At 41.1% G+C, this 20104-nt stretch overlaps 1 protein-coding gene across 1 annotated transcript in view; it reads left to right on the top strand.

The window, feature by feature from the left end:
- Nucleotides 1–15101, top strand: part of NDUFAF2 (NADH:ubiquinone oxidoreductase complex assembly factor 2) — a 256085-nt gene extending 240984 nt beyond the window's left edge. Inside the window, exon 4 of the mRNA XM_053701309.1 lies at nucleotides 14332–15101. Within this exon, the coding sequence (XP_053557284.1) occupies nucleotides 14332–14571 (240 nt within the window). The 3' untranslated portion in view covers nucleotides 14572–15101. The remainder of the gene's footprint in view (nucleotides 1–14331) is intronic.
- The last annotated feature ends 5003 nt before the right edge of the window (nucleotides 15102–20104 follow it).

Consider the following 20104-nt stretch of genomic DNA (forward strand, 5'->3'; position numbering starts at 1 on the left):
TGCTTAATTACCGCCACGGGTGCGGTGACATACTGAATGGCAATTTATCTGAGTTGTTTTAGTAAGGTGATATTAGGCCAGATAATAAATGCTAAGACCTTTTTCACAGATGCTTTTTTGCAGGTCTCTAAGCTGGCAACTTCAGTATCAGATTTTTTTGGCCCTAGCCAGCAGAACCTTATGGTCAAAGCCTTGGTCTGGGGACGTGCCCTTCTAAGACTTTCCTATTCCTTACAAGGGTTAGCCCTTGTTCAGGTCTGCTCTGAAGAAAATCATTTCTGTTTTGGGCTACCTCTGTAGTATTGCTGGGCATTACCACTGCATATGAAGAAAATACCCCGGGGTCAATACCTTTTAAACTTTTTTCCCGCAGGATAAGCCAACCCTTCTTGGAAGCCCAGGCAACCAAGAAGCCTGAAATTGGGACTAACTCAGCGTGTTGGCATGCCCCCGATCCGAAGGCTGGATCTGGCAGGTTCGTGCCTTCCAAATTATCTATAACCCAAGTCTATTTGTGGTTCCCTCAAAGAAGGGGAACCTTCAGACTGATTTTAGACCTCAGTGATTTTTCACAAATTTCTAGGAGTTCAGTCTTTTAAGATGGTTTTTGTATGTTACCTGCTACCACTGAGTCAAGAGGGTTAGTCCATGACCACAGTGGACCTAAAGGATGCATGCCTACATGTTCCACTTCATTGGGATTATTTCCGATTCTAAGGTTTGCCTTTTGCAAACGTTTTCAGGGTGTGGCGTTACCTCTCGGCCCGGCCACTGCCCCAAGGAGTCTTTTTTGGTGGTTCTTCGACCGCAGGACTTTGGCGTGGTGCCGTATATGGTCGACATTCTACTTCAGGCGCCATTTTTTTTTCACCTCGCCAGATTCTGAGGTTATTTTTGACCCAATCTGGTGTTCTTCTTCCCGTGGTGGAAGATAATTATGGAACGATGTTCCTTGTTTCCAAGTACAGGGGTAACCCTTCTAGGGACCATAATAGATTCCCTGTCGCTAACAAGTTTTCTGATAGTGATCAGGTACACAGAGTTGTTACATACCTGTAATGCCCTTTAGTCCACTCTCCGGCCTTCAGTGGCTCAATTTAGGGAGGTATTGGGCTGATGGGGGTGACAAAGGATGTCATACCTTCTGCTTGGTTCCATCTCTGACCTCTACGGGTAAGCATGGTCAGGCATTGGAACAAGGATTGTACAGACCTGTTCTCATCTGGTAACTCTGGATCAGAAATCAAGGGATCTTTTTCAGTGGGGTTTGTCTCTGGATCCTCTATCCCGGGGAACCGGCTTTCGCAGGCCGGCTTGGGATTTTGTGACAATGATTGCCAGCCTTCTGGGGTGGGGAGTTGTCTAGAACTACCTGAAGCTTCAGGGTCTTTTGGACTTTGTCAGAGTCAGGTCTCTCTCTACACTTTCTAGAACTGATAGCGATTCTTTATACGCTTCTGACCTGGCCTTGGTTAGCCGTGACCATGTTTATCAGGTTCCAGTTGGATTATATAACGTCTGTGGCTTACATTAATTTTCGGGGGGTACAAGATGTTCCCAAGCAATGGCAGAAGTATCCAATATTGTTCAATGGGCAGAGGTCCATTTTTGTTGCCTATCAGCAATCCACATCCCGGGTGTAGTCTATGGGAGGGGATCGTGCGCAGACAGACGTTCCGCCCTGGGGAGTGGGTACTCCATCCAGAGGTGTTTTTCAAGCTGATCCTCAAGTGGGGACAGCCGGCGTTGGATCTGATGGCATCTCGAGAGATGCCGCTCTTAAGAGATCTGGGGACCCCAGGCGGCGTTCATTGATGCTCTGGCGGTCCCTTGGAACTTCAATTTAGCATATCTGTCTTCCTTTTGCACTTTGTCCTTGGGTGTGTGCCTGAATCGAACAGGAGAGGGCGTCAGTGATATTCATGGCACCAGCATGGCCTCGAAGACGGTATGCGGAACTAAGAGTGATGGTATCTCCACCAACTTGGAGACTGCCGTTTAGGGAGGACCCTCTCATTCAGGGTCCATTCCTTCATCCACTTCTAGCTTTTCTACAGCTGTTTGCGTGGAGATTGAACGCTTATTGTTATCTAAGCAATGGTTTTTCTGATCTCGGTCATAGTTACCTTGATTCGGGCATGTTTGCCTGTTACTAGGATATTTACATCAGATATGGCGTGAATATCTTTCTTGGTGTGAATCCAAGGACTACTCATGGAGTAGGGTTAGAATTCCCAGGATTTTGTCTTCCTCCACGATGATTTGGAGAAAGAGTTGTCAACAAGCTCCTTAAAGGGACGGTTTTCTGCTTTGACTTTTTTGTTGCACAAGCGTCTGGCAGATGTTCCAGATGTTCTGTCTTTTTGTCAGGCTCTGACTAGAGTCAGGCCTGTGTTTAGACTATTTGCTCCTCCTATGGAGTTTGAATTTAGTTCTTAGAGTTCTTCAAGGGGTTCTGTTTAAGCCTATGCATTCCATAGATATTAAGTTATTATCTTGGAAAGTTTTATTTTTGGTTGCCATTTCTGCTGCTCACAGAGTTTCTGAGTTTTCGGCATTACAATGTTATTCTCCTTATCTTATTTTTTATCGGATAAGGTATTGTTACATACCAAACCTGGTTTTCTTCCTAAGGTTTTCAAATTACAATATTAATCAGGAATTTGTTGTTCCTTCTTTATGTCCTAATCTTTCTGCTAAGAAGGAGCGACTGTTACATATTTAGATGTGGTCTGTGCCCTGAAGTTTTATTTACAGGCCACTAAGGATTTTCGTTAATATTCTTTCCTCTTTGTTGCATTTTCTGGGAAGCGTCAGAGTCAGAGATTTTTTCTTTTTGGCTGAAGAGTATCATCCGTTTTGCATATGAGACTGCTGGACAGCAGCCTCTTGAACGACTTACAGTTCATTCTACTAGGACTGTGGCTTCCTCATGGGCATTTAAAAAAATTATGCTTCTCTTTAACGGATTCGCAAAGCTGCTTCTCTTCACAATTTTTCCAAATTTTACAAATTTGATACTTTTGTTTCGTCCGAGGCTGTTTTTCGCCACCCTTTCGGACTTCAGGGACCACTAAACTCACAATTTTGAATCCTGTGGACCACTAACATGATTATTTTTTAAAAGGTACAAACCTATATAATGTGTGTGTGTATGTATGTATGTATGTATATATATATATATATATATATATATATATATATATATATATATATATATATATAGACACAGACACACAGACTGTACATAACTAGTATAACCATAGCTAAGTTTACATTATGTATATATTTATACATTTTTAAGAATTAATTTTTGGAATTAACTAAGTGAATGACAGAACTGAGAGAATACTTCCAAATGACAGATGAAGGGTGAATGCCAACTTTTGAGCTGGAAACAGAGAGGCAGAAAGTAGGAAAAAAAAGAATTATTTTTAAAAGGACCACAAGACTATCAAGTTACCTCCCCAGTTAGGGATTATTCAAAACTTCTTATGATCATGGACATTGGAGTCATAAATTAAGTTTATATCAGAAAGCTTTCAATATGGATGTGAGCTAACCATGACTGATGTTACTGGCAATTACTATAATACTGGTGGGATATGGCTGATCAGAGGAGATTTAATTCCTGCTTGATGGTTTCATGGACCACCAACATCTTCTCGTGGACCACCAGTGGTCCACGGACCACTGGTTGGCGACCGCTGCTCCAGACTGTCTACAAGACCAGAGAAGAGGACTGCCTTTTTAGGTTGCATACTGATGTGGTTTGCGGATCTAGTGGGGATGTCCTCATCTCCTCAGTGGAGGTTACCTTGTTACAGAGATCTGCTGATACAGGGTCCCTTCGTTCATCAAAATCTAGATTCTCTGAGGCTGACTGTGTGGAGATTGAACGTTTAGTCTTAGCCAAGAGAGGGCTTTCTGAGAGTGTTATTGACACTCTAGTTCACGCTTGTACAGGGAGTGCAGAATTATTAGGCAAGTTGTATTTTTGAGGATTAATTTTATTATTGAACAACAACCATGTTCTCAATGAACCCAAAAAACTCATTAATATCAAAGCTGAATAGTTTTGGAAGTAGTTTTTAGTTTGTTTTTAGTTATAGCTATTTTAGGGGGATATCTGCGTGTGCAGGTGACTATTACTGTGCATAATTATTAGGCAACTTAACAAAAAACAAATATATACCCATTTCAATTATTTATTTTTACCAGTGAAACCAATATAACATCTCAACATTCACAAATATACATTTCTGACATTCAAAAACAAAACTTTTCTCAGTTCATGGGCAGTTATTTTGCACCTTGGTTTTTCCACACGCTTCTTGCGACCCTGTTGACTATTTTGAATGAAACGCTTGATTGTTCGATGATCACGCTTCAGAAGCTTTGCAATTTTAAGAGTGCTGCATCCCTCTGCAAGATATCTCACTATTTTTGATGTTTCTGAGCCTGTCAAGTCCTTCTTTTGACCCATTTTGCCAAAGGAAAGGAAGTTGCCTAATAATTATGCACACCTGATATAGGGTGTTGATGTCATTAGACCACACCCCTTCTCATTACAGAGATGCACATCACCTAATATGCTTAATTGGTAGTAGGCTTTCGAGCCTATACAGCTTGGAGTAAGACAACATGCATAAAGAGGATGATGTGGTCAAAATACTAATTTGCCTAATAATTCTGCACTCCCTGTACTGGTGTGAAGAGTGTGGCTTTTCCTGGCATAAGTTTAAGGTTGGCAGAATTTTATCTTTTCTCCAGGATGGACTGGAGAAGGGTCTATCTACAAGTTCCCTGAAGGGACAGATATCGGCCCTGTTGGTGTTACTGCACAAGAGATTGGCTGAGCTTCCGGATGTGCAGTCCTTTGTTAAGGCTCTGACTAGGATCAGACCTGTGTTTAGATCTGGGGCTCCGCCTTGGAGCCTCAATCTTGTTCTTAGTGTTTTGCAGCAGGCTCCGTTTGAGCCTTTGCATACTGTTGATATTAAATTGTTATCTTGGAAGGTTCTTTTTTTGTTGACTATTGCCTCTGTGTGCAGAGTTTCTGAGATTTTTGCTTTGCAATGTGACACCCCCCCCTTATCTGGTTTTCCATGCCAAAAAGGCGGTTTTACGTACTAAATTAGAGTTCCTTCCTAAGTTGGTGTCGATTCGTAACATTAATTAAGAAATTGTTGTTCCTTCCTTGTGTCCTAATCCTTCTTCAGCGAAGGAACGTTTGCTTTACAATCTAGATGTGGTTCATGCCTTGAAGATCTATCTTCAGGCTACTAAGGAATTCAGACAATCTTCCTCTTTGTTTGTTTGTCATCTATACGGGAAAGTGTAAGGGGCAGAAGGCTGCTACGACTTCCCTATCTTTCTGGTTGAGGAGTGTAATCTGCTTAGCTTATTAGACAGCGGGGAGACAGCATCCTGAGAGGATAACGGCTCATTTCACTAGAGCAGTGGCTTCCTCCTGAGCTTTTAAGAACAAAGCCTCTATGGATCAGATTTGTAAGGCAGCTACTTGGTCCTCCTTACACACTTTTTCTAAAATTTACAAGTTTGATGTGTTTGCTTCGGCTGAAGTAGCTTTCGGGAGAAAAGTTTTGCAGGCTGTGGTGCACTCAGAATAGGGTCCACCTCTTTTTGTTCCCTCCCATTATTCCTTTAGTGTCCTCTGGAGCTTGGGTATAGTTTTTCTCAACAGTAAGGAATGAAGTTGTGGACTCTCTTTGCCTTATAGAAGGAAAACATAATTTGAGCTTACCAGATAAATTCCTTTCCTTCCTGGCAGGGAGAGTCCATGACCCCGCCCTTAATTTATTTTTTGTTGGGCGGCTCCTTTATACCATGATGTTTTGCCTACTTTTCCTTGTTCCCTCTGCAGAATGACTGGGGGATAGGGGAAGTGGGAGGGATAGTTAAGCCTTTGGCTGTGGTGTCTTTGTCTTCTCCTGGTGGCCAGGTGTTGTATTTCCCAACAGTAAGGAATGAAGTCGTGGACTCTTCCTGCTAGGAAGGAAAGGAATTTATCTGGTAAGCATAAATTATGTTTTTTCTCTTTCTCTCGCTTTTTCTTTCTTACTCTCGCTCTCTCTCGCTCTTTCTCTCTCTTTCGCTCTTTCTCTCTCTTTTGCTCTTTCTTTCTTTCGCTTTTTTTCTCTTTTGCTCTCTCGCTCTCTTTTTTGTTCTATCTTGCTGTCTCTGTCTCTCTTTCTCTTTCTCTCTCTCTTTTTCTTTTTCTCTTTCTCATTTTTGGATCTCTCTTGCTCTTTCTCTCTCTTTCTCTCTTTCTTTCTCTCTCTCTCTCTTTCTCTCGCTCTCTTTCTCTCTCTCTTTCTCTCTCTCTTTCTTTCTCTCTCTCTCTCTTTATCACTCTCCTATCACTTTCTGTCTCTCTCCCTGGACTGTTAATCTCTATTTGTATGGTATGTGCCTCACTGTTTTGCGTTTTGCTACCTTTACAAGATATATGGTATAGTGTAGTCCTTGTTTCATTTTTTCATGTCATTTTATAATGTTTTTATTTTTATCCCCATAAACACTGCCTGCTGGTGTGATAGACACAATTTCTTGCAGTTTTTTGTTTTTTTATTGCACAAGGAAGTTTAGATCATTGTCAACCATCTCATCATATTAGGGTTGTGGCTGTTTGCATATGTCCAGTGTCTTAAAGCGACAATTAACATAATTTTTACTGGAATTATTTTTCAATAGCCAAAGTCCCCCCACCATTTGCCTTATTTGGAGAAGCCGATCTGGGCTTTAGTCCACAGACAGAAGAGCAAGCCATTGTCATAAAGTTATTATAAAGTGGATTGTTTTGCAGTTTTTTTTCTGATATAAACTAATTAGTGAAAGATATGCAGTAGGGTTAACCTTGAGAAGTTAACAGGGTGCATTTCAAGATCTGGGAATAAGACATTACTCGATTTTCAGAGCTAAATTGCATGAGAAGATGGCAAAATGAACAATAAAAAGATATTAAAAAGTTGTTTCATTATGCATAACAAAACATTTTATATAAAAATCTCAAGCCGGGAGGAGTTATATAGAGCTCTTGGGGTTTGGGAATCTTTACCTCCTCGAAGCGGTAGGTAAGGTAATTCCCTTGAGTAATGGATTGTGGACCACCATGAAAGAAATTAATTTATCAGGTAAGCATAAATTGTGCTTTTATATTTACATTTTATTGACTCCTACTGAGCATGTGCAAGAATTCACAGAATATACGTATATGCATTTGTGATTGGCTGATGGCTGTCACATGAAACAGGAGGAGTGGAAACGGATATAACTTTGAAATTTGTCAGAAAAAAATCTACTAGTCATTTGAAGTTCAGATTAAGTGATATTGCTATTGCATTGTATTTTTATCACACATTTATGTATTATGAAAATCTGCTGTGTTTACTGGTACTTTAAAGGGACAGTTTACTCCAAAATTATTGTTGTTTAAAAAAAATAGATAATCCCTTTTATTACCCATTCATATTTTTGCACATCCAACATGGTTATATTAATATACTTTTTACCTCCATGATTACCTTGTATCTAAGCCTCTTTTGACAGCCCCCTGATCACATGACTATTTATTTTCTATTGACTTGCCTTTTAGCCAGTTAGTGCAGTGTCATCCACAACTCCACGGGCGTGAGCACAATGTTACCTATATGTACCACATGGATTAGCAGTATCTTGATGTGAAAAGCTAATAAAAAAGCATGTGATAAGAAGCTGCCTGTAGTGGTTTATAAATAGGCAGAAATTTAGAGGTTTAAATTATATAAAGTATATTAACGTCGCACACAACCTGGTCTTAAAAGACCAGCGATGTACCCTGTACGACATTAGGGGTTTAAAGCGGCTAGAAGCGATCCTGCATGCTTCCAGACGCTTTCCGGTTATTGCAGTGATGCCTCGATATCGATAACACCTCTGTGGCCCTCTCTGCACCGGACATCGATGGCCGGTATCGTTGGTGGGTGGGAGCCGACTTGGGAGGCGGGTGGGCGACCATCGATGGGCCGGGTAATGTAGAGGGGGGCGGGGCCGATGGGGGCGGGCGCGTGCACGAGGGGCGGCGGGCGCGTGGACGGGAGCGGGCGGGAACAGCTACACTGCAGAAAATATTTTGTTAAAAAGTGGGAGAAGGGTATTTTAATTTAAAATAAAAATGAATCGAAGGTATCTAGGAGGGGGTGGGGGTTGGTCTTTGGTGGGGGAGGGAGCTACACTACAGAAAAGGGGAAAAAAAATAAAAAAGCAACAATTTTATCCTAAACTGGGTACTGGCAGACAGCTGCCAGTACCCAAGATGGCGCCCATTAAGGCAGAGGGGGAGGGTTAGAGAGCCGTTTGGTGGGGGATCAGTCAGGTTGGGGGCTAAGGGGGGGTCCTACACAGCAGCATATGTAAATATGCTTAACACCCCCCCCCCAAAAAAAAAAAAAAGCCTAAATGTACCTTTTATTTTAGTACTGGCAGAGTTGCTGCCAGTACTTAAGATGGCGGGGACAATTGTGGGGTGGGGGAGGGAAGAGAGCTGTTTGGGAGGGATCTGGGGGTCTGATGTTTCAGGTGGGAGGCTGAGCTCTACACTAAAGCTAAAATTAACCCTGCAAGCTCCCTACAAGCTACCTAATTAACCCCTTCACTGCTAGCCATAATACACGTGTGATGCGCAGCGGCATTTAGCGGCCTTCTAAGTACCAAAAAGCAACGCCAAAGCCATATATGTCTGCTATTTCTGAACAAAGGGGATCCCAGAGAAGCATTTACAACCATTTGTGCCATAATTGCACAAGCTGTTTGTAAATGATTTCAGTGAGAAACCTAAAATTGTGAAAAATTTAACGTGTTTTTTAATTTGATCGCGTTTGGCGGTGAAATGGTGGCATGAAATATACCAAAATGGGCCTAGATCAATACTTGGGGTTGTCTACTACACTACACTAAAGCTAAAATTACCCCAAAAAGCTCCCTACATGCTCCCTAATTAACCCCTTCACTGCTGGGCATAATTCACGTGTGGTGCACAGTGGCATTTAGCGGCCTTCTAATTACCAAAAAGCAACGCCAAAGCCATATATGTCTGCTATTTCTGAACAAAGGGGATCCCAGAGAAAAATTTACAACTATTTATGCCATAATTGCACAAGCTGTTTGTAAATAATTTCAGTGACAAACCGAAAGTTTGTGAAAAAATTTGTGAAAAAACATAATTTATGCTTACCTGATAAATTTATTTCTCTTGTGATGTATCGAGTCCACGGATTCATCCTTACTTGTGGAATATTCTCCTTCCCAACAGGAAGTGGCAAAGAGAGCACCCACAGCAGAGCTGTCTATATAGCTCCCCCCTTAGCTCCACCCCCAGTCATTCGACCGAAGGCTAGGAAGAAAAAAGGAGAAACTATAGGGTGCAGTGGTGACTGAAATTTAAAAAAAAAATATATATATGCCTGTCTTAAAAAACAGGGCGGGCCGTGGACTCGATACATCACAAGAGAAATAAATTTATCAGGTAAGCATAAATTATGTTTTCTCTTGTAAGATGTATCGAGTCCACGGATTCATCCTTACTTGTGGGATACCAATACCAAAGCTTTAGGACACGGATGAAGGGAGGGACAAGACAGGGACCTTAAACTGAAGGCACCACTGCTTGTAGAACCTTTCTCCCAAAAATAGCCTCCGAAGAAGCAAAAGTATCTCATTTGGAAAATTTGGAAAAAGTATGAAGCGAAGACCAAGTAGCCGCCTTACAAATCTGTTCAACAGAAGCCTCATTCTTAAAAGCCCATGTGGAAGCCACAGCTCTAGTAGAATGAGCAGTAATTCTTTCAGGAGGCTGCTGTCCAGCAGTCTCATAGGCCAAACGGATGATGCTTTTCAGCCAAAAGGAAAGAGAGGTAGCCGTAGCCCTTTGACCTCTCCGTTTACCAGAATAAACAACAAACAATGAAGATGTTTGACGGAAATCTTTAGTTGCTTGTAAGTAGAACTTTAAAGCACGAACCACATCAAGATTGTGTAACAGACGTTCCTTCTTTGATGAAGGATTAGGATACAGAGAAGGAACAACAATCTCTTGATTGATATTCTTATTAGAAACAACCTTAGGAAGAAACCCAGGTTTGGTACGCAAAACCACCTTATCTGCATGGAAAACAAGGTAAGGGGAATCACATTGTAAAGCAGATAGCTCAGAAACTCTTCGAGCCGAAGAGATAGCTACTAAAAACAAAACTTTCCAAGATAGAAGCTTAATATCTATGGAATGCATAGGTTCAAACGGAACCCCTTGAAGAACTTCAGGATCTAAGTTTAGGCTCCATGGCGGAGCAACAGGTTTAAATACAGGCTTGATTCTGAACAAAGCCTGACTAAATGCTTGAACGTCTGGGACATCTGCCAGACGTTTGTGTAGTAAAATAGACAAAGCAGATATTTGTCCTTTTAGGGAACTAGCAGATAATCCCTTCTCCAAACCTACTTGGAGAAAAGACAATATTCTAGGAATCCTAATCTTACTCCACGAGTAACCTTTGAATTCACACCAATAAAGATATTTGCGCCAAATCTTATGATAGATCTTCCTGGTGACAGGCTTTCTAGCCTGAATCAGGGTATCAATGACCGACTCAGAGAAACCACGCTTTGATAGAATCAGGCGTTCAATCTCCAAGCAGTCAGACGCAGAGAAATTAGATTTGGATGCGTGAACGAACCTTGAATTAGAAGGTCCCGCCTCATTGGCAGAGTCCACGGTGGAACCGAGGACATGTCCACTAGGTCTGCATACCAAATCCTGCGTGGCCACGCAGGTGCTATCAGAATTACCAAAGCTCTCTCCTGCTTGATTCTGGCAACCAGACGTGGGAGAAGAGGAAACGGTGGAAATACATAGGCCAGATTGAAGGACCAAGGCACTGCTAGAGCATCTATCAGTACCGCCTTGGGATCACGGGACCTGGACCCGTAACGAGGAAGTTTGGCATTCTGACGAGACACCATCAGATCAAATTCTGGTGTGCCCCATAGCTGAATCAGCTGGGCAAATACCTCCGGATGGAGTTCCCACTCCCCCGGATGAAAAGTCTGACGACTTAGAAAATCCGCCTCCCAGTTCTCTACCCCTGGGATGTGGATTGCTGAGAGATGGCAAGAGTGATCCTCTGCCCACCGGATTATTTTGGTTACCTCCATCATCGCTAGAGGACTCCTTGTTCCTCCTTGATGATTGATATAAGCTACAGTCGTGATGTTGTCCGACTGAAATCTGATGAATTTGGCCGCAGCAAGCTGAGGCCACGCCTGAAGCGCATTGAATATCGCTCTCAGTTCTAGAATGTTTATCGGGTGGAGAGCTTCCTCCAGAGACCATAAGCCCTGTGCTTTCAGGGAGTTCCAGACTGCACCCCAGCCTAGCAGGCTGGCATCTGTCATTACAATGAGCCACTCTGGCCTGCGGAAACACATTCCCTGAGACAGGTGGTCCTGAGACAACCACCAGAGAAGAGAGTCTCTGGTCCCCTGGTCCAGATGCAGTTGAGGAGATAAATCTGCATAATTCCCATTCCACTGTTTGAGCATGCATAGTTGCAGTAGTCTGAGGTGTAGGCGGGCAAAAGGAACTATGTCCATTGCCGCTACCATGAGTCCGATTACCTCCATACACTGAGCCACTGATGGCTGAGGAATGGAATGAAGAGCTCGGCAAGTGGTTAAGAGTTTTAATTTTCTGACCTCCGTCAGAAATATTTTCATTTCTACTGTGTCTATCAGAGTCCCTAGGAAAGAAACTCTTGTAAGAGGGAAGAGAGAACTCTTTTTTTATGTTCACCTTCCACACCTGAGCTCTCAGAAAAGCCAACATGATGTCCGTGTGAGACTTGGCTAGCTGGAAAGTCGACGCCTGAATTAAGATATCGTCTAGATAAGGCGCCACTGTTATGCCCCGTGGTCGCAGAACCGCCAGAAGGGACCCTAGCACTTTTGTGAAAATTCTGGGAGCCGTGACCAACCCGAAGGGAAGGGCCACAAATTGGTAATGCCTGTTTAGAAAGGCGAATCTGAGAAATTGATGATGATCTCTGTGAATAGGGATGTGTAGATACGCATCCTTTAAGTCCACGGTAGTCAAATATTGACCCTCCTGGATCAGAGGTAGAATAGTCCGAATAGTCTCCATCTTGAATGATGGAACCTTGAGGAACTTGTTTAGAATTTTGAGATCCAAGATTGGTCTGAAAGTTCCCTCTTTTTTGGGAACCACCTACAGGTTTGAATAAAACCCTAGCCCCTGTTCCTCTATTGGGACTGGGCGGATCACCCCCATGGTATGTAGGTCTTCTACACAGCGTAAGAACGCCTCTCTCTTTGTCTGGTTTACAGACAATCGAGAAATGTGAAATCTCCCCCTTGGAAGGGAGTCTTTGAATTCCAGAAGATACCCCTGGGACACAATTTCTAAAGCCCAGGGATCGTGAACATTTCTCGCCCAAGCCTGAGCGAAGAGAGAGAGTCTGCCCCCTACTAGATCCGGTCTCTAGACTGACTTGCTTTGCAGTAAAGGAAGCTGAAGCGGGAGGATTTTCCTTGGTGTCAGACATGTTAAACAGGCTAGTAATGTAACAAGCAAGCTTGGAAAACACTGTAATCAAAGTAAATAACACTTAGAAATAAAACGGTACTGTGCCTTTAAGAGAAAAAAAAGCTGCACAAGTTCTGCAAAACAGTGTAAAAAAGCTGTAAACTTAACGAGATTTTTACAGTAGTATCTTACAGCCTTAGTAACAATTAACCCCTTAATGGCAAAACCGGATTGAAAAAAACGTCAAAACCGGTAAAAAAGACTTTCAGCACCTTGCCACAGCTCTGCTGTGGCGCCTACCTGCCCTTCAGAACGATTTGTGGGGAAAAAAACCTCCTTTACAGCCCTCAAACACACCAGGAACCACTGGAGAAGCAGTTGGATGTCTCTAAGGAAAAGAAACTGCGCAGCTTAGCATCCAAACCGTTCCCCCAACTGAAGTTTTCCTGTACTCTTCAGCCCTTGTGAGAACAGCAGTGGATCTTAGTTACAAAGTGCTAAAATCATAATCCTCCTTGCAGAAATCCTCATCCCTTTTCTGCCCGAGAGTAAATAGTACAAACCGGTACCATTTAAAATAACAAACTTTTGCTTGAGAAATAAAAAACTAACATTTTTGTCACCACACTCGCTCTGCCCTTCCTAGTTTCTTAGAGTAGGCAAAGAGAATGACTGGGGGGTGGAGCTAAGGGGGGAGCTATATAGACAGCTCTGCTGTGGGTGCTCTCTTTGCCACTTCCTGTTGGGAAGGAGAATATCCCACAAGTAAGGATGAATCCGTGGACTCAATACATCTTACAAGAGAAAGTGAACTATTTTTTGTATTTGATCGCATTTGGTGGTGAAATGGTGGCATGAAATATACCAAAATTGGCCTAGATCAATACTTTGGGATGTCTTCTAAAAAAAATATATATATACATGTCAATGGATATTCAGGGATTCCTGAAAGATATCAGTGTCCCAATGTAACTAGCGCTAATTTTGAAAAAAAGTGGTTTAGAAATAGCAAAGTGCTACTTGTATTTATGGCCCTATAACTTGCAAAAAAAGCAAAGAACATGTAAACATTGGGTATTTCTAGACTCAGGACAAAATTTAGAAACTATTAACATGGGTGTTTTTTGGTGGTTGTAGATGTGCAACAGATTTTGGGGGTCAAAGTTAGAAAAAGTGTGTTTTTTCCATTTTTTTCTCATATTTTATATATTTTTTATAGTAAATGATAAGATATGATGAAAATAATGGTATCTTTAGAAAGTCAATTTAATGGCGAGAAAAACGGTATATAATATGTGTGGGTACAGTAAATGAGTAAGAGGAAAATTACAGCTAAACACAAACACTGCAGAAATGTAAAAATAGCCCTGGTCCTTCATGGAAAGAAATTGAAAAATGGCCTTGTCCTTAAGGGGTTAATGTAACAATGTTGGTTCTGCAAAGCTGGGGAATGGGTAGTAAAGGCGGTATCTATCTTTTTAAACAAAAACTATTTTAGAGTAGACTGTCCCTTTAATCAGGACAGAATGACATTAATATCTGTCTGTAGCTAGCCACATCAAAGGAGAGAAGATAAATATAATTGTCTTTTCAAAGGGGTGTGCCCCATGACTGCAAAATAATGCAAATGTTGCTAACCTAATGAAAGTTTTAAACAATTAAAAATGATACCATTTTTTTATTAAACTTTATATGGTCTTTACAAACTTATATTTTTTTATATATATTTCTAGGAAATTCTTAAGAATGAAAAATTTAGAGAAGAAATAAAAATAAAAGGTGTATCGTTTGAAAAAGATCAACAAACGACTAGCAAAGATGGACTGTTACAGCCAGGAAAAACTCAAATAAAAGGACACGCCTCTGCTGTAGTCTATGGAGAGAAAACACCATCTGAGGAGCCTACAAGCACTGCAAATACGTTTGAACCAGGATCTTGGATCCCAGCAGATAAGAAGAATCCTAAAAACTAGTCCTTAATTATTGTAAAATAAAATGGGCATATATAAATTTGCATTAACATTTTTAGATGAATATGACTAAAGCATGAAACTATGTATTGACTCGGATTATTGTAAAAGGTCTCTTGTGGATTTCCAGTTGATAAAACTGAAAGAGCACTTGCCGTGCTTCACAGGCCTATCCTTGCTATGTATCTCTCTATAACTTGCAGTTTGTGGTCTTATCTTTTGTACTGAAGCTAAATAATTAAATCCAGATTGGCTCCTTTAACTATCAAAAGTGGTGGGTAAAGGTTGACTGTTGAAAAATAATTTCAGCAAACAAGGTGTTAATGTGTACTGATATAGTTCAGACTCAGTTCATGTTAATCTATTGGAAGACTAAAGAAAAAAGCTTACTGCACCTTTAAATTGTATTTTTATGTTAGATATGTTAACTGAACACTGTGCATTTGTATATAAAACAGAAAGACTGACCTCCAATTGATCTCCATTTGGATTAAAGGAACACAAAATAAAAAAATATATATTTTTATGATTTAGATAGAGCATGCAATCTTAAGCGACTTTCTAATTTCTCCTATTATATTTTTTTCTTTGTTACATAGAAACATAGATATTGACGGCAGATAAGAGCCATAGGCCCAGCAAGTCTGCCCGACCTTACCTAACAGTATAAACTTATCTAGTTCCTAGGATAGCCTTATGCTTGTCCCATGCATTTTTAAAGTCCCCCACAGTGTTTGTTGCTACTACCTCTTGAGGAAGTTTATTCCATAAATCAATCACTCTTTCTGTAAAGAAGTGCTTCCTCAAATTACTCCTGAATCTACTACCCTTTAGCTTGAGCTCATGACCCCTTGTTCTTGAATTTTCCATTTTATGTAAAATACCCACAGCCTCAGTTTTACTAAACCCTTTAATGTACTTGAAAGTTGCTATCATATCACCTCTTTCCCTTCTCTCCTCTAAGCTATACATATTTAGGTCATTGAGCCTATCCTGGTAAGTTTTATTTTTTAGACCATGTACCATTTTGGTAGCCCTCCTTTGTACAGATTCAAGTTTGTTAATATCCTTCTGAAGATATGGCCTCCAGAACTGCACACAATACTCAAGATGAGGCCTAACTAATGATCTATAAAGTGGCATAAGAACCTTACTATTTCTGCTGCAAATACCTCTACCAATACATCCAAGCATTCTGCTAGCCTTACTAGCTGCATTACTACATTGTTTACTGAGTTTTAAATCATCTGAAATAATAATTCCCAAGTCCTGTTCCTCATCTGTAACAGTCAGTAAAGTGTCATTGAGTCTGTAATTAACATTTGGATTTTTCTTCCCTAAATGCATTATTTTACACTTTGCCGTGTTAAACTTTAGATCCCAGTCATTTGTCCAATCCTCCAATTGCTGTATATCACTTCTCATTTTGTCTACCCCTCCTGGAACATCCACTCTGTTACAAATCTTTGTATCATCTGAAAAGAGACATACTTTCCCCTGTAGCCCTTGGCTGATATCGCAGATAAATATGTTAAACAAAACAGGCCCCAGAACTGACACCTGAGGAACACCACTAGTAACAGCCCCCTCTGCTGAATGAACTCCATTTACTAAGACACTTTGTTTTCTGTCCTTAAGCCAGCATTCCACCCAGTTCACAATTTTTTAATCTAGACCAAGGAGATACAGTTTGTGAATTAGTTTATTGTGTGGGACGGTGTCAAATGCTTTGCTGAAATCTAGATATGCTACATCAACTGCTCCACCCTTGTCTAATACTTTTGTTACATAATCAAAGAAGTCAATTAGATTAGTCTGACATGATCTCCCTGAAGTAAAACCATGCTGATTTTGGACCTCTAAATTGTTTGTCTTTATGTAAGTCATAATTCTTTCTTTTAAGAGGCTTTCCATTAATTTCCCTACTACTGAAGTTAAACTAACTGGCCTGTAGTTGCCAGATTCTTCTCTACTGCCCTTTCTCCAACATTGGTGTGTCCGGTCCACGGCGTCATCCTTACTTGTGGGAATATCTCTTCCCCAACAGGAAATGGCAAAGAGTCCCAGCAAAGCTGGCCATATAGTCCCTCCTAGGCTCCGCCCACCCCAGTCATTCTCTTTGCCGTTGCACAGGCAACATCTCCACGGAGATGGTTAAGAGTATGTGGTGTTTAGTTGTAGTTTTTTATTCTACTATCAAGAGTTTGTTATTTTAAAATAGTGCTGGTATGTACTATTTACTCTGAAACAGAAAAGGATGAAGATTTCTGTTTGTGAGAGGAAGATGATTTTAGCAGACAGTAACTAAAATCGATTGCTGTTTCCACATAGGACTGTTGAGATGAAGTAACTTCAGTTGGGGGAAACAGTTAGCAGACTTTTCTGCTTAAGGTATGACTAGCCATATTTCTAACAAGACTGTGTAATGCTGGAAGGCTGTCATTTCCCCTCATGGGGACCGGTAAGCCATTTTCTTAGTTTCAAACAGAATAACAGGCTTAATATGGGCTATAAAACTGGTAGACACTTTTATGGGCTAAATCGAATGCTTTATTTGGACATTTTATTCATGTTTATGCTGATAATTCACACTTATAATCTTGGGGAACGTTTTTTAACGGCAGGCACTGTGTTAGACACCTTTTCCAGTCAGGGAGGGCCTTCCCAGTTGTAGGCTGAGCCTCATTTTCGCGCCAGTTGTTTTTGAGAGCAAGACATGCAGATGCATGTGTGAGGACCAGAAAGTTGTTGGAAAAGTTTCTAGAAGGCGTCATTTGGTATCGTATTCCCCCCTGGGCTTGGTAAAGTCACAGCAAAGGCTGTAGCTGGGACTGTATAGGGGTTAAATTTGTAAACGGCTCCGGTTCCGTTATTTTAAGGGTTAAAGCTCTGAAAATTGGTATGCAATACTCTTAAGGCTTTAAGACACTGTGGTGAAATTTTGGTAAATTTTGAACAATTCCTTCATACTTTTTCACATATTCAGTAATAAAGTGTGCTCTGTTTAAAATTTAAAGAGACAGTAACGGTTTTGTTTTAAAACGTTTTTTGTGCTTTATTGACAAGTTTAAGCCTGTTTAACATGTCTGTACCTTCGGATAAGCTATGTTCTATATGTGTGAAAGCCAATGTGTCTCCCCACTCAAAATTGTGTGATAATTGTGCCATAGCGTCCAAACAAAGTAAGGACAGTACTGCCACAGATAATGAAATTGCCCAAGATGATTCCTCAGATGAGGGGAGTAGACATGATACTACATCATCCCCTACTGTGTCTACACCAGTTTTGCCCACGCAGGAGGCCCCTAGTACATCTAGCGTGCCAATGCTTATTACCATGCAACAATTGACGGCAGTAATGGATAACTCCATAGCAAATATTTTATCCAAAATGCCTGCATATCAGAGAAAGTGCAATTGCTCTGTTTTAAACACTGAAGAGCAGGAGGGCGCTGATGATAATTGTTCTGTCATACCCTCACACCAATCTGAAGTGGCCATGAGGGAGGTTTTGTCAGATGGGGAAATTTCAGATTCAGAAAAAAATTCTCAGCAAGCTGAACCTGATGTTGTGACATTTAAATTTAAATTCGAACATCTCCGCGCACTGCTTAAGGAGGTGTTATCTACTCTGGATGATTGTGACAACTTGGTCATTCCAGAGAAATTATGCAAGATGGACAAGTTTCTAGAGGTTCCGGTGCACCCCGACGCTTTTCCTATACCCAAGCGGGTGGCGGACATAGTGAATAAGGAGTGGGAGAAGCCCGGCATACCTTTTGTTCCCCCACCTATATTTAAGAAATTATTTCCTATGGTTGACCCCAGAAAGGACTTATGGCAGACAGTCCCTAAGGTCGAGGGGGCAGTTTCTACTCTAAACAAGCGAACTACTATCCCTATTGAGGATAGTTGTGCTTTCAAAGATCCTATGGATAAAAAATTGGAAGGTTTGCTTAAAAAGATTTTTGTACAGCAGGGTTACCTTCTACAACCCATTTTGTGCATTGTTCCTGTCACTACAGCAGCGTGGTTCTGGTTCGAGGAACTAGAAAAGTCGCTCAGTAGAGAGACACCGTATGAGGAGGTTATGGACAGAGTTCACGCACTTAAGTTGGCTAAATCTTTTATTTTAGATGCCACTTTGCAATTAGCTAGATTAGCGGCGAAAAATTCAGGGTTTGCAATTGTGGCGCGCAGAGCGCTTTGGCTAAAGTCTTGGTCATCGGATGTATCATCCAAGACAAAATTGCTTAACATCCCTTTCAAAGGTAAAACTCTCTTTGGGCCAGAATTGAAAGAGATTATCTCAGACATTACTGGGGGAAAGGGCCACGCCCTTCCACAAGATAGGCCTTTCAAGGCCAAGAATAAGTCTAATTTCTCCAACATAGGTGTGTCCGGTCCACGGCGTCATCCTTACTTGTGGGATATTCTCTTCCCCAACAGGAAATGGCAAAGAGCCCAGCAAAGCTGGTCACATGATCCCTCCTAGGCTCCGCCTACCCCAGTCATTCTCTTTGCCGTTGTACAGGCAACATCTCCACGGAGATGGCTTAGAGTTTTTTAGTGTTTAACTGTAGTTTTTCATTATTCAATCAAGAGTTTGTTATTTTCAAATAGTGCTGGTACGTACTATTTACTCAGAAACAGAAAAGAGATGAAGAATTCTGTTTGTATGAGGAAAATGATTTTAGCAACCGTAACTAAAATCCATGGCTGTTCCACACAGGACTGTTGAGAGCAATTAACTTCAGTTGGGGGAACAGTTTGCAGTCTCTTGCTGCTTGAGGTATGACACATTCTAACAAGACGATGTAATGCTGGAAGCTGTCATTTTCCCTATGGGATCCGGTAAGCCATGTTTATTACGATTGTAAATAAGGGCTTCACAAGGGCTTATTTAAACTGTAGACTTTTTTTGGGCTAAATCGATTGATATTAACACTTATTTAGCCTTGAGGAATCATTTATTCTGGGTATTTTGATTTAATAATATCGGCAGGCACTGTTTTAGACACCTTATTCTTTAGGGACTTTCCCAAAGCATAGGCAGAGTCTCATTTTCGCGCCGGTGTTGCGCACTTGTTTTTGAGAGGCATGGCATGCAGTCGCATGTGAGAGGAGCTCTGATACTTATAAAAGACTTCTGAAGGCGTCATTTGGTATCGTATTCCCCTTTGGGTTTGGTTGGGTCTCAGCAAAGCAGATACCAGGGACTGTAAAGGGGTTTAAAGCTTAAAACGGCTCCGGTTCCGTTATTTTAAGGGTTAAAGCTTCCAAAATTGGTGTGCAATATTTTCAAGGCTTTAAGACGCTGTGGTGAAAATTTGGTGAATTTTGAACAATTCCTTCATGTTTTTTCGCAATTGCAGTAATAAAGTGTGTTCAGTTTAAAATTTAAAGTGACAGTAACGGTTTTATTTTAAAACGTTTTTTGTACTTTCTGATCAAGTTTATGCCTGTTTAACATGTCTGAACTACCAGATAGACTGTGTTCTGAATGTGGGGAAGCCAGAATTCCTATTCATTTAAA

The sequence above is a fragment of the Bombina bombina genome, chromosome 2 (genome assembly GCF_027579735.1).
Source record: "Bombina bombina isolate aBomBom1 chromosome 2, aBomBom1.pri, whole genome shotgun sequence".
Taxonomy (NCBI): domain Eukaryota; kingdom Metazoa; phylum Chordata; class Amphibia; order Anura; family Bombinatoridae; genus Bombina; species Bombina bombina.